Source organism: Symsagittifera roscoffensis, chromosome 8 (genome assembly GCF_963678635.1).
Source record: "Symsagittifera roscoffensis chromosome 8, txSymRosc1.1, whole genome shotgun sequence".
NCBI classification, from domain to species: Eukaryota; Metazoa; Xenacoelomorpha; order Acoela; family Convolutidae; genus Symsagittifera; species Symsagittifera roscoffensis.
The window spans coordinates 12200969-12214811 of NC_087069.1; the positions used below are offsets into that span (position 1 = coordinate 12200969).

At 35.0% G+C, this 13843-nt stretch overlaps 1 protein-coding gene across 2 annotated transcripts in view; it reads right to left on the reverse strand.

The window, feature by feature from the left end:
• Positions 1–6359: 6359 nt before the first annotated feature.
• The window catches only part of LOC134853097 (uncharacterized), a 149851-nt gene continuing 142367 nt past the window's right edge, over positions 6360–13843 (reverse strand). Inside the window, exons 3-4 of one of the 2 annotated variants that reach the window (XM_063869034.1) lie at positions 7129–9423; positions 6360–6708 (exon numbers count right to left, since the gene is read on the reverse strand). In XM_063869034.1, coding sequence (XP_063725104.1) covers positions 6479–6708; positions 7129–9423 — 2525 coding nt within the window. In that variant the 3' untranslated portion in view covers positions 6360–6478. Of the gene's footprint in view, positions 6748–7128; positions 9424–13843 lie in introns of both variants that reach the window. The other variant, XM_063869033.1, reaches the window with a different exon arrangement.

Genomic DNA, 13843 nt, shown 5'->3' on the forward strand with positions numbered 1-13843 from the left:
AAGAAATTTTTTCAATTGCATCCGTTTTCTAATAATACTTTAAAAAATTCAAATGAACAAATTTAAGATTTGCACAATTTTTTGAGCAGATACCGTAGACTGTTTCAATGGTTTCATAGGACCGGGGTTTTTTTCAACATCCCCACTTTGGGTCAGTAACAACGCAAAAAGGAAAAGATGAGTCAGTGTGGTAGCTCTCCGCTCATTTATCCCACATTTCGATGATAATATCTTTTGATGGCAGCTTAGATAGCCCCAGTAAACAATAGTTTTTTCTTTAGTTTCCATCTGAGCCTTGGAAATTAGAAAAATTGCACAAAACAACCAGAATTTAATATTCAGCATAATAAGTTAAATAAATTAAATATTGGCCAAAGTTTGCACCAAGAAAAAATGCGAAACTAGTATTTCCTAAAAAATTTTGCACCGTTTTGGAAAAATTGTAACATTTCTGCCGTTTTTGGATCTAAATTTGATGATTGTTGGGTTTGCTTCATTCTGGGGCGGGTTGTAATCTCACATGTGTTTAAGAAAATAACTCGTATTTTTTTAAGATCAGCGGAAAATTCTGTGCTACTTGCACCGCAACCCGCTGTCCTCGTTGTAATCGCTATAATAGCGCAATGAAATAATCAATCCTAAGAGACGAATGATCTAAGCCTTACCACTGAAATGGCTCTTCATTGGCTAGTTTCAATCAAACATGGATACTGTTTCGAAGGTTAAAATTGAAAGATTCGTTAAATTCGTTCTTTTAAGGCAAGGAATGGATAAACAAGGAATTCGATGCATCGAGTGTGGGAGGCCAATTGATCGAATTTTTTTGACCTCAAAGGGGAACAATGATCTCAAACTTGCTCACTGTTCGGATTGCGGTAAAGCAGTTGATAAATATTTTGAGTGCGACAATATCCATGTTACTCTTGACCTGTTGCTCCTGAAGGCTTCTGCATTTCGTCATGTACTGTTTAATTTGCCCCTTAAATCGGGAGTTCTCAAAATGTGGGTCTTCATGTTGTTTTCGGACGCATATTTCAAATGGTGGGATGAATCAGCGAGCAGTAAAGTTCCAAGAAACGGAAAATATTTGGACTTTAGTAAACTTGAACTCCAATTTTACACTATTTTGTTGCAGGTCTTAATTCAGAATTTGTTATTCTACTTTGCTATGACAATTATAGCGTTTTGTGTTCTTTCTGTTTTTTCATTTGACTGTGATGTGAAAACTTTCTTAAAAGCTCTTCTTTTTGGAAAATTTGCAAAGCTTTACGTTTTTGCTGTTTACATATGGACGGAATCCACTGAAGTTTCAGTGTGTATAATGATTCTTGAATGTTACATTTTTATATGTAGATACACGTTCATTCTCTGCGCTGCTTCTACTAAATCTAAGTTATCTTTTTTGTCGCTGATCCTTCTGTGCATATGTGGCTCTATTGAAATATACCTCGATCAAGTGTTAATTATACCTGTAAATAGCATATTACTGAAAGCAAATAACATAATGATTTAGTTATTTCATTTGAAATCAGATCTGATTACTGTTGTTTTTTTTGCCCCATTCGATTGGGTAGGATAGTCTTCCGTAATAACTGCTTCTGTTCCTGGTTGATCGGCAGAGCGTTAGACTTTACTAGGGGCTAGTTCGTCCACCTGTGTTGCGTTCGAGGCTAGACATGACCACCTGTGCCATGGGACTAAGTTCACCCCTTAAGCACTTTTTTCATCTGTGCTGGTGAATCCCATGGGCTCAGACTGTGAAGTATAGCTATATGTTGTCTGGGCTCGCTTCAGTAGATCCTTGATCATGGCATGTGGAGGATGTCTACCCACTTTTTTCTTCCCAGCAAACCCGTGGAATCCATCGAGGCCTACCAACATGCCACAGATGCTTAAACTCTGCAGGCTTATTGGCAGAGCTAGCCTATGTTCCAAAAGTATGCGGACCTGATAGGTAGTGAATTTCAAATCTAAAGCTTGAGTCGAGTACGCATTGAGCCATGCTCCGGACAAATAACCATGAGAGAGTTGCAGTCTTGCTTTTTTTTTGTAAATTTTGTAAAAATCGGTAAATTTTATTTTTTGATTTTTAGGCTTCGTCTTCGTTTTATTTCTGATTGGCTTTGTTTTCAATTATTTTTACAAGCCTGCTACATCGCTTCTTTGAATATCATTTATGGATGTTGCACGCTAAGTAAAACTTCATCAAATGCAAAAGTTATTTCATTTGAGAGAGCAAGTGACTTGTAAGCGGGAATTAGATTTTTTCCCGTAGAAAACTTTGCTTTCACATTTGCTGCTCAATTTCAGCTGCTGCTCAGACATGCTCAATTTTCTGAAAGTTCCAGTCAAGCTACTTCTTAATCCACTTGAGATAGTAATTAACTTTTAAAATATTTTTTTTGAATGATTGTTTTTCGGACTTTTGGTTTTCCTATTTTTGTCGGCTGATTTTCCGTTTTTTTTTTACAAATTTCAAAAAAAAATAAAGTTTTTCTCAAAAACTACTGTTTCGATTCGTGAAAAATGGTATCAATGGCAAGACCGCCCACTCCATTGTATGCCTGCATACATGCCTAGTCTCTTTTTACCGTAACCCATTTTCTACAGCCTTCGAAAAAGTTGCCATTGATACCATTTTTCACAAATCGAAACAGTAGTTTTTGAGAAAACTTATTTTTTGAAATTAGTGAAAATTATTTTCCCAAGCGTCTCAGGGAATGGATTTTTGATCCACTCTTTGGGCTTTTTTATTTCTCGAATAATACCCTCCAACATCTGAGATTTTTGTGTTCAATGGATTAAACAGGTTAAGGGAAGCTCACCTGCTTTTGCGGTAAGGCCCTTATTCTTTACGACAAAACTTAAAGCTTTCGGAAAAACATAAATTTTGATTTTTTAACCGTTTTTCAAACTGTTTGACTTTTCTCGAAAACTAACCTCCCTTATCTGAGATTTTGGGTGCATTGGAGAGAACGGTTTGCGGGATTTCTGTATCTATTGCAAAAATAGGCTGAGTAATGCTACCTGCATTACTGGGGATACCCATGTTTTCTTCCACATTATTTTTATGGCCCTCGGAAAATTCAAATGTTTGATTTTTTTGACCGTTTTTTTTAAACGTTTTGAATTTTCTCAAAAACGACCCTCCCAATTTTGAGATTTTGGGTTCTACGGGTTTAACGTGTTGCTTGAATGAAGCTCCCCTGCCCTAGCGACTACGGCCAATTTCGTAAAACGAAATGAATTTTCCTGATAACTTCCCTCCCTAATCAGATTTTAGGTTCAATGAAAAGACTGCGCTATGAAAAATTGCCGTACATAAGCTACATCCAAGTTTTTTATCACAAAAAACTAATGCCCTCGGAAAATCAAGTTTTTTAAATATTTTTTAACCGTTTTTTGAATCGTTTTGACTTTCCTCGAAAGGTACCCTCCCAAATGTGGGATTTTGGGCTCAATCGATATAAAAAGGAACAAAAGCTTCCTTCTTAAAGCTGTCGCATAGAAATATTTCTTACAAAAAATTTATGGTCCTCAGAAGAGTCATTGTTTTAATTTCTTGTCCGTTTTCGAAAACTTTGTTTTTTTTTCGAAAAAAAAGTCGAATCTTATATCATATATCAAGAGTTTAATCGAGACACGAGGTTGTGGGAAGTCTCTCTGTGTAAACGGCTTAACCTTAAAAATTTTATGAAAATTTTTTGTCAGTGAAAAAATTCTTATTTTTCAAAAAGAATCGAATAAGCTTATGGGTGAAGCTGAACTTTTGAATTGAAATAACGTATTTCATCTTGCATCTCTACTACAAATTCAGAAACAAATAAGTACCTTTAGATGGGCTCCTGTTCTGTAATTTGTAATTTTACTAACTCTGATTTTGAATCATTTTAATTACCTTTGTCTTGTTCAATGAGTTCGGCTTATGTTATATCGGCGTTGTTAACTTATGTTGGGTAGTTTCTTGGGCGAAATATTTTAAACATAGTTGGCTGCTTCAGGAGGGATAGGTTTTGAACATTTTCATTAAAAAATATTTGTAGTTTTAATTTTTTTAACTAGTTTTGTTTTCGTCTTAACGAGGGTTGACCGAAGTTTTTGGGTTTATTGACCGTTTGCTCATTGATTCTAAAGACTGTTTATGAGTCTCATCCAAGAAAATGGCAAAAAAATTGTAGTATAGTTTTTTAACTTATTGCAAATCAATTTTTGAGCTGAATTTTTTTTAAAAAGTGACTTTTCTCAACATCTTGTAATGCAATGTTTTAAATTTACTTGAATATTCTCTGCTAATTATTAACTCTGCAATTCAATATTCAAATTTACCGAGACTCCGGTTCATTTCCCTATGTCTAGATTTTCAGAGCAATTTTTTTTTACTAAACTTGTCGGATTTTATGCTCACTTTTGTTCAAAAATTTATAAGCAGTATCCTTAGATTAACTGCTCGGTATTTTATTATAAAATAATTCGCGTAAGTACAAGCAAATCAAAACTTTTTTAAGAGTCGATGAACGAAGTCACACTCTTATATAGTCTTATATAGGTCGTGATGATTCTTTTTTTCAGGATAAGTCTTTTTTTCAGGAATTTTGTTCAGACTCATTTTTTTTTGCAGTTTGACTTTTGAATTCTGTTTAAATCAGTTCAATTCCTTTGTTCAAATGAAAGTAAACTCCTCTATCCAACTGCGAAAAAGAAAACTTGACAAAAAACGACTACTTTTTTTGTTTCAAAAGGGGTGTTGTTTTTAGATTCCTCAGCGAAATAGAAGATTTAGTGATTGATCCAGTTTTCTCAAATTGATTTAATTTCAGCAAAAATTGTCCATCATAAAGTTTTCTACTAAATCAAAAAGCGTTAACGCTAACTATTTTTTATTCGAATTCGAAAGCTGACAATTTTTTCTTTAAGTTGCGTTCATTGACTCTTTTCTTCTTGTCTGTTGGCTATGTTCAATTGTTTGCAAAAGTTGAAAATGCAATTCTTGGTTGCTGTTCTTCGGTTTTTTCTAGTTTGTTTTTCAAAAATATTCTCCATTTTTTTCAGGAGATTTTATATCCCTTTTATTGTCCATAGAGTATCATATCATATAGAGTATCATATGAATTAGGCGGTTTTGTTTGTGAATTGTTGAAATTCATATTTTCGAAGTGAGAAACAGCAAACATATGCTTCAATTTTTGTGTTTTTGAAATAATCATTCACTAACTTTTTAAATTACTTTGAATATGTTATACACAATAAAAAACGCCATGAAAATGGATTCCTTTAAGGAAGTCAACAGTTTGTTCTCATTAATTGTCCTTTCGGTTTGCTTACTGGAATATTGAAGAAGTTTATAAAACGGGCCTTGATTGATGAAAACTTTCTGCAAACCTTTTCATGCAATGAAATAAATATAAATGTAAAGTTTATTGCTCTATGAGCTTGCCTTAAAACTTCAATTTTTGTAGTGGAACGATTCCAGCTTTGGCAACGAATTGAATATAAAAAGTATGCACTATTTGCAAGTCAATTCAAGCAATGAAACGAAAACAAATCAGTATTCAATTTTGTATACCAAGTGGTGCGAAACACGGCTTTGCCTGTGTTTTTAATGTTGGGCTCTTTTTCCTTCCCTCCACCTGCAAATTTTTATAATTTAAATTTTTGTTCACATCGTCCGATTAACATGAAAATTGTCATGCAGACCAATTAGGCCGTGACAAACATATTTGGTCTTCATAATTAACCTTGTGAAACTACTCGTAAGACCATAAAATTGATGCTAGTGTGAGTTGACAGGAAAAGGAAAAAGAGGCAATTTTAGAATTTAGCAAATTAGACAGTACTCCCAACTTTTCTGAAACAGACGCGCTGAATGAGAGTCCCGTAAATTAGACTTATCCATTTTTTCAGGACATGTGAGCGTGCATGTTAGACAACCTTGCGAGAACTTGTTGTCCTACTAAGTTATCAACAGCAGTTTCAAATCAAAACTTTTTGACTTAAAAATTAAGAACAAATTAATCAAGCGTTGAACAAAATTTTGTTCATGCTTTTTGGTTTGCATAGGTTCATCTTTTTTTTTCTTTTTGCTTATTAATATCCAAGGGTAAAACAAAGTTTAACATTTGGTTTTTTTGAAGTTGATCGCGAAACTCCAGCCCAGCTCGTAAATTTGCTATTTGTCAAGTTATTGTATAGCATGTAGTTTTACACAAATTTTAAATTGACCTCCTTTTCAATGACCATCATTTTCAATGTCTTTTTTCAGTAATTAGCTAAAAGGAGTGCAGTCGATGAAAAAAGTTGCCAAAATCAGAAGAATTTTATTAAAATATTATATCAAACTAAGTTAAAACATTATCAGACGGCATAGTTAGAGATAGATATTTCAAATAAGTGTTAGTTCTAGTGTTGATTAGTTAGTTAATTTTTTATTCTCAATTTGGGAAATTGTTTTCATAGTAGTTGGACTATATTTAATGTACATTTATTTTACAATTACATGCGGAAGATTAAAACTACTACTGAGTCTGCCTTTATAGCTGGTTATTTGAATCAGTTCCTCGAAAGCTTTAATGTGAGTCCATTTGTTTCGGATCAGCCTCGAAATATATCCCGCATTGCAGTTTCCGAATTCTTCGAATTGAACTTGGGTGAGTAACAAACTTGCAGGGAAACCTTCTTTGAGAAGAATTTTAATAGACGTCACCAATTGCTCTGAGGATTGTATTAAATTTTGACGGGTGACTGATACACCTGAATATTTATCTCTGTAATTAAAAGATTAAGTTTTGGTATGGCTTGAAGAATTAGATTGTTTGAAAACGCGCTCAAGATATAGTTTCCAGAAATATGAAATCAGAAAACCGTTTGATCACTAGGAAAGATAGTATTCACCTTGAAACTATTTTCTTGGTCTTTTGTATTCATGCTAATATGATCGTAGTTTTGATTCATCATTATAGAGCATTTGATATCACAAAATAGGCTTTTGAGGTTTTCTTGTTATTTTAACAAATGTTTTGCTATACCTGAAAAATAACAGTTTTGGAGTATAAAACTGCAAGTATGAAAAATTATCTTACAAATTAGCAATTATATGTTTCCCTGAACATATTGGCCCGTCAAAATTTGTACCTGCATTTTCTTCTGTAGCTTGATCACGATACCAAAATGATAACAGCATGTTTATAACATGTGTACTGCGATTCTTGTCCATTTTGTAGTAATTGGTCATTTCAGCCTCTACCAAGCACTTGTCTATTGATCCCAGGAAATCAATAGCCCATTGGATATTATCAGGCTGCAGTGTCTCGCACGCTCGGTAAAGTAACCCTCTATCGTAAAATTTAGTGCTGAGGCATTGTTGGTGTGAGAGTATTTTGTCGTCTACAGATAGGTCTGGATCATAGCCGATGTACTGTTTAAATGGGAGTAGATGTGAGACGGGATATAGTATCAGATACAAGAAATTGAAGCTGTTACAACGGAGACCATAATCTACACATCTTGCTAACGCTTCTGCGTCGAAGAAAAACGAAATCGGCTGGCTTTCTTCTTTGCAATCAGACAAAGTGTCAATCACAGCCCTAATTTTTTTGTCTATAATTTCACCGCGAGTTTCAACGAGTCTAACGACTGGGTAACTTTTGTTGAAAAGTTTAAACTCAAGATTAAGAATATTGGGAAATTGAAGAAGCTTCCGGATGCAGCTAAATAAAACATCCATATTCTCTAATGAGTAGGCAGCGTTTAAAATACCGTGTTTTAATCCAAGCTGACTAGTGTACTCATGGAGACTATCTAAAGTGACAGTCTGACAGGGAATAGTTTTAAACTTTTCAAAGTCTTTGGTTCGGCAAATTTCAATCAATTTTCTTTCAATCAATTCAATCTTTTCCGAACAATCTTCAGCATCTTTGCTCCGGAGCATCATAGGAGAGTTTGTTTCAGTTAAAAACAGGAGTTTTAGTATGAAATTTATGGGAATACAATTTCCTTCATTAGTTCCTCTGGGAGTGATATCTGTCAAGTTTATGAACAGGTACCAAGTGAAAAACTCCACAAACCACCGGAAACGTACTTCACCCTTTTTAAGCAATAAGTTTCTATCTGATGGCAGTGTTTCATTTGTCGTTTTGTTGTAATGTTTAAATCTGAACATGTTAATTGCATCACGTGCATCATAACTGAGGACAATTTCGTTCAATAAATTCTTCCTTGAGTAACATCGTTTGATTTCGCGGTTGAAATTCTGTTTCTCGGATTCTGTCATCTGGCTTTGGAATATCCAAGATATGGTAAAGTTTTCCAAACTGAAGTGGTCCCACAGAAGCCCAAAAGGTAAGCCGTTTTTCATCAGTACTAACAATCCTCGGTAGATGTCCTGGTCGGTTTTACCTGACGACATTAACTCAGTTACAAGTGTGTTCTCGCCGATTGAAAGAGGTTCAATTTCCCAAAGCAGACTCGGGTTGGAAATGTTCAGCAGAAAACGCATTGACCAGCTGATATTTTCATGTTTTCCAGTCTTGCAGGCGTCGAAGAGCAACCCATTGTTCCACCCATACTTTTTCAGAAAGTTCAGATACGCATTTCTGTCTTCCGTCTTCATGTTCAGTGGAAATAGGCTGTAGCTGCATGGCTCATATTGTGATCCGATACTTCTTAATGTCGTGTGATAAAACGAATAGAATTCCAAGATGAAATGAAAAATAACCAGCCCTTTGTTAACATCCAGAGGTTCTGGGTGCCAACCAATTTTTTTGTAGAACTGAATGAAACTCGAAAAATAAAGAGAATCTTTGGGAGCAATTTTCGAAAAAGATCTGTGCGTGCTGACGAGATGCTGCATTTCCCATTCAAGAAGCTTGTAATGTTTCGTTCGTAATAAGTGCACCAAATTATAAACTGTTGAATTTCGCTCACTTTCTATGGCTAGCTGTAGAAGCCATTTGCCGCCAAAATGGCTAGTTACAATCATATCATACTGTTCACTACTTGCACATTGTTGCAGAGTTGGTAACAAGATAAGTAAACGCGCACATTCATCAATTTCAAAGGTTTGTAAGTCTTCAAGGTCCTGAAATCCCTCAATGGATTTGATCCAAGAGTTTATTTGATCTACTATAGTTTTAGCTCGAATTTGTTTGTCGAATAACAAAACCAGAATATGCATTACAACCAGGTCGATATCTTCAATGTATGAGCTCATTGCATTTCTCAAAACCGAAGATAGAGTTCTGGACCCATACATATCAGTTATCTCCGATTCGAGGTTTTCAACGCTGTAGGACCTGAGAGTTTTCAATGAAAAAAGAACCTTCGAAGTTTCCCTTGTTCTTAATGCGTGAAAAAATAGGAACAGTGGACGCTCATTCGACGTCAATAGCTCACAGGTTTTTGAAGAGAGTACAGATGAGTTATTTTTTCCTGAAACACTTTTTTATTTAATAAATTTTAAACTCTAAATTTGAATGTAATTGCTTGCTGTCAGGGGTCGATCTAGAATTTTCTCGAGGGTCGGATTTTCAAAAAATGGAAATGTCTGACTAACTTTTTTTAAGTCGACCAGATTGATTTTCTGTGCTCTCCCAAATCTCTACAAAGATCCTTATATGACCAAATTTTCTGCGCCCTAGACAAAAATTTAAAAAAACAGGACAAAATCATTTTTAAGCACTTTTTTGGAAAATTTTGACAAAGGGGTGTTCATTATAGATTTTTTATGTATGTTCTTTTGTTCCCACTTTCGAAGACAGTTATGTAATTTTTTTCGGTGAAACGGTGTTTTCTTTCAGGTTAAAGTGGACATAAATTTGAACAAATTTTCACAGTATAGGTTTTTGTGGCACATAATTTTTTACTTTTGAGAAAACCACGGCAATGATTATTTGAAGAGAAAAAAGATGGGTTACAAGTTTTAACAAAAATTTTTTTAAAAACTACTCAGAATTATTCAAATTTCCATCAACGCATGGCATATACTGCACTGCGCTCAATTCAAGATCAACAAAGCCCGTTTTCGTAATTAAAATGTTACAACTTTTTATACAGTTTGGTTTTGTAGATGCGCGCGTTGAAAGGTTTATGTTTTTTAACGTGTCTGTACAAAACAGTCCTATACAAAACAGTACAATACAAAACAGTCCGAAAAAACATAGCAAAGTACAAACAAGACTGCTCGTATCAGGGCGAAGCCCTGAATGTTCCGACTGCCTTTTAAGGTTTATGGAGCAGTAATAACATAAATATCATTAACAAATTAAACGTAAAAAAATGAAACAAAAAAATTCCAAAATTTGAAACTTTTTCTTTGAAATTCATCCCCCCACACGCCATATAAACTACTAAAGAATAGATTTCACTCCTTGTAACGAATGAATTATGGCAAATAAGCTTCTTTCAACCAATTTGGAACGATTTCTAAGGCGGATTAAATCTCCGCTTACGCGTTAATTGCGCGAAATATATCGCAAGTTAATTGTCCCAAATTGACCAAAATGGCAATCTTTGAACCCCCATAACTTTACGAAAAATGATCACAGGTGAAATATTTTTTCAAATTTAAGCTCAGGACAACAATACTTTTTGAATGATATAAAAAAAATTCCGTCAAAAATGGCTTGTTAAAAAGTCGAAATTTGTCTGAAAAAAAAACCACCCCGAGCACAAATAATCCGTTACTTTCGTATCGAAAGTCGGAACAAAAAACAGTCCCATACAAAACAGTCCCAAAAATAGTCCAAAAAACAGTCCCTTTGATCGAAGCGATAATTGTTCTGGAAGCTGATAAGTAATTTTATCTCATATTAAACACATTTTGCTTCCAACTAATCCGGATAACAATAGGTAGTATAGTAGTATAGAGAAATTAGAACAACCTAGATAACAGCAGCGGCCACTCAATAAAAGCAGTAATATTCGAAACATTAAAGTTAACGCAATTTAAAAAAATGGACTCTTTTTTTAATCCAAGCAAAAAGAAACAGGTTGTGCAATCTGTTTCATTTGCAAACACTTGACAACACTCAATAGAAACGAAATTCACTATCTATCGATAGAAATCATACTTACAAACAAAAATTCTGAGTTACTAATTTCTGAAGGGTATGCTTATATCAAACACAGAGCACTGGCAGACAACTCCCTTTCCTGGCGCTGCGCACAAAGTAGTTGCAATGGCCGTGTGCGTACAAAGGAGGACTCCGTTGAGATTGTTAAAGATCACTGCCACTTCCCCGATCCAGCTGACATCGAAAAACGTAAGTTCAGAAGAGCACTTAAAGATCGAGCAGCAGTATCCGATGTAACAGCGCGGCAGACTATTTTCGCAGCCCAACGTGATGTGAACCGAGAAACAGCTGTTCATTTATCTAGTTATTCTGCTAATCAGCCAGCTGTAAATAGAATTCGACGCGAAAAAGACCAAAGATGGCATAGCCAACATGCTGACTGGCTTTGAACTACCACTGCCTCTACAGAATACCCACGATGGAGAGCAGTTCCTTCTTCACAATTCTGGTCCCCAAGATGAAAATCGGGTTATTGTGTTCGCCACATTACCTGAATTAGACTTACTATCTTTATATGATGATTGGTTCTGTGATGGAACGTTTTCGACTGCTCCCACTGTTTTCTATCAGATTTATACTATACACGCTTCTGCTGAAGGATGCCTTATACCTATTGTTTACGCTCTGCTACCCGACAAAAAGGAATCAACTTATTGTCACCTTCTCAGTATTCTAAAAGTTGATTCCCCAAAACGCGTCACGATTGATTTTGAAGTAGCTGTGCGAAAATCAATATTAGCTACCCATTAGAGTGCTCAAATTCAGTTTTGTTTTTTTTTCCAAATGAGTCAAAGTTCCTGGAGACATGTTCAGTCGTCAGGCAATACTCACAATTACAACAGTGACCTTAATTTTCGCGAACTTATTCGAATGCTTCTCGCAACTTTTCCAAGTTAATTAATTTTCTTGATTTTTTTCAAAATTGAGCTAGAGTCGATTTGGTACCGGCAAAATAATGATTACATACAAGGTGTTGATTTTTCTTTTCCCCCGCCCAACCTTCTAAGGTTGAACCCTTTTTTGTACCCTAGATATACCCGTTATCATATTTACCCGAATTTCAACTTTTTCGGAAAATTGGAAAATTTTTTGTGCCTCCGGAGATTAGATCTTTTTATCTCTAGAGTTTGAGACTAACGCTTTAACCACTATACCATAAGTCCTTTGATTTTCATCCAAATTATTGTTCCAACTTTGGCTCTTTGATTTTTAATTGCCCCTGTTTGAGGTTTCAAAGCGTAGATCAATTTTGTCAGCGCCAAAAGATCAAGGTCAAGAAATTCAACTGGTTTTGGACTGTTTTGTATGGGACTGTTTTTTAAAACCTTTTTTTTGATGTTTCGGACTGTTTTGTATGGGAATGTTTTGTATATGTACCTTTTTAAATTGCCTTGAGATCAGGTCTCCGTTTTTATACGGGCATTCTTTTAGTTTTTTTAAGACAACGTAGATGTATTTTTGAAAATATCAGTAAAAGCTCAAGCTAATTTTGCAATGCTTAGATCAAACTTGTGATCAAAATTTCATTTTATCTGTTAAAACTACATTTCTTTAAAACGCAACTAAAATGTGCCGTTGAAAAATTTTGTTTCACCGGAATGTTAAATGTTTCGGATTCGAACTTTGCATAAGGTTATCAATCTTCAGTTTTCAGTTCTTCCAAACCTAATTGCTTGATGGAAAGAAAGAAAGCAAGAAATAAAGAAAGGAAGGAAACAACACTTCATCACGGATAAACTCTAGGGTAGTTCGGGCCGGATGTTCCAATAAAAAAATTTATATCGCTTTTGAAAAAAAAACAGTTGACAATGAGTTGATGCACATTATCTTTGATACTTTGAGCACCTACAAGTGTTAATGATGCTAATAAAACAGCAAATTAAGGTTAGTGAGTCTACAAATTAACGCTTTTGCGAGCTTAGATTCAACATTCAAATCATTAAACGTTTCAAACCAAGGGCATGACCTCAGCTGATGTTTTAGCGCGGATTTTGATACATGATGATTTCATCATAGAATTAGAAAAATCTCATCGTTTTTCATAAACATAGATGTCATTATGGTGAGCAGAAGCACTCACGAGAATTTAAAATCGCGCATGCTGGCGGGGGAAACACTTCTCATTTTTTTTTACAAGTTTTATCATAATCTGTTATCAAAAACAAATTTGTTGTCAAAGACAGAGGGAATTCTTAAAGAATCGACCTTATAATACCAGTCTTGTTGATTACCCGCTTCTACTACTTCCAAAAATCAAATTTCAAGTTTAGGAATTACCGGCAGTAAAAAAAGCAAAGAAAGCGAGCAAAAGTGAACATTTTCTAGGAATTGTTGTGATTCAGTATTTACTGCTAATTATTTGAATTGAAGAGGTCTTTTTATTGCTGACGTTGATACGTCCAGTCTCTCAGACATAGAAAAGACTCTCTCCTTCTGAGAGTAATTCACTTATCATCTTTTATCCTTTTGAATCGGAACAGACAGAGTTAGCTCAACAAAGTAACATTTTATCATGGCGCAGTCGAACAGCATCGAACCTAATGTGAGAGGATTACCTGCTATTTAAAAAAGCATACGGTTGATCCGCTAATTCCGTGGGACAAGCGGGGCGATCTTTTTCACATCGCAGTGATCAGTAAGGAGAATGTTAATAAGGAAAATCTACTTGGTTCGAGTGAAAGACAACGCCCACAACCTTTTGTATTCGATAATCCGACGGATAGCAAATCAGAAACCCAGAAAACCGCACGACTTGAAACAAACAACCGAGAACAAAA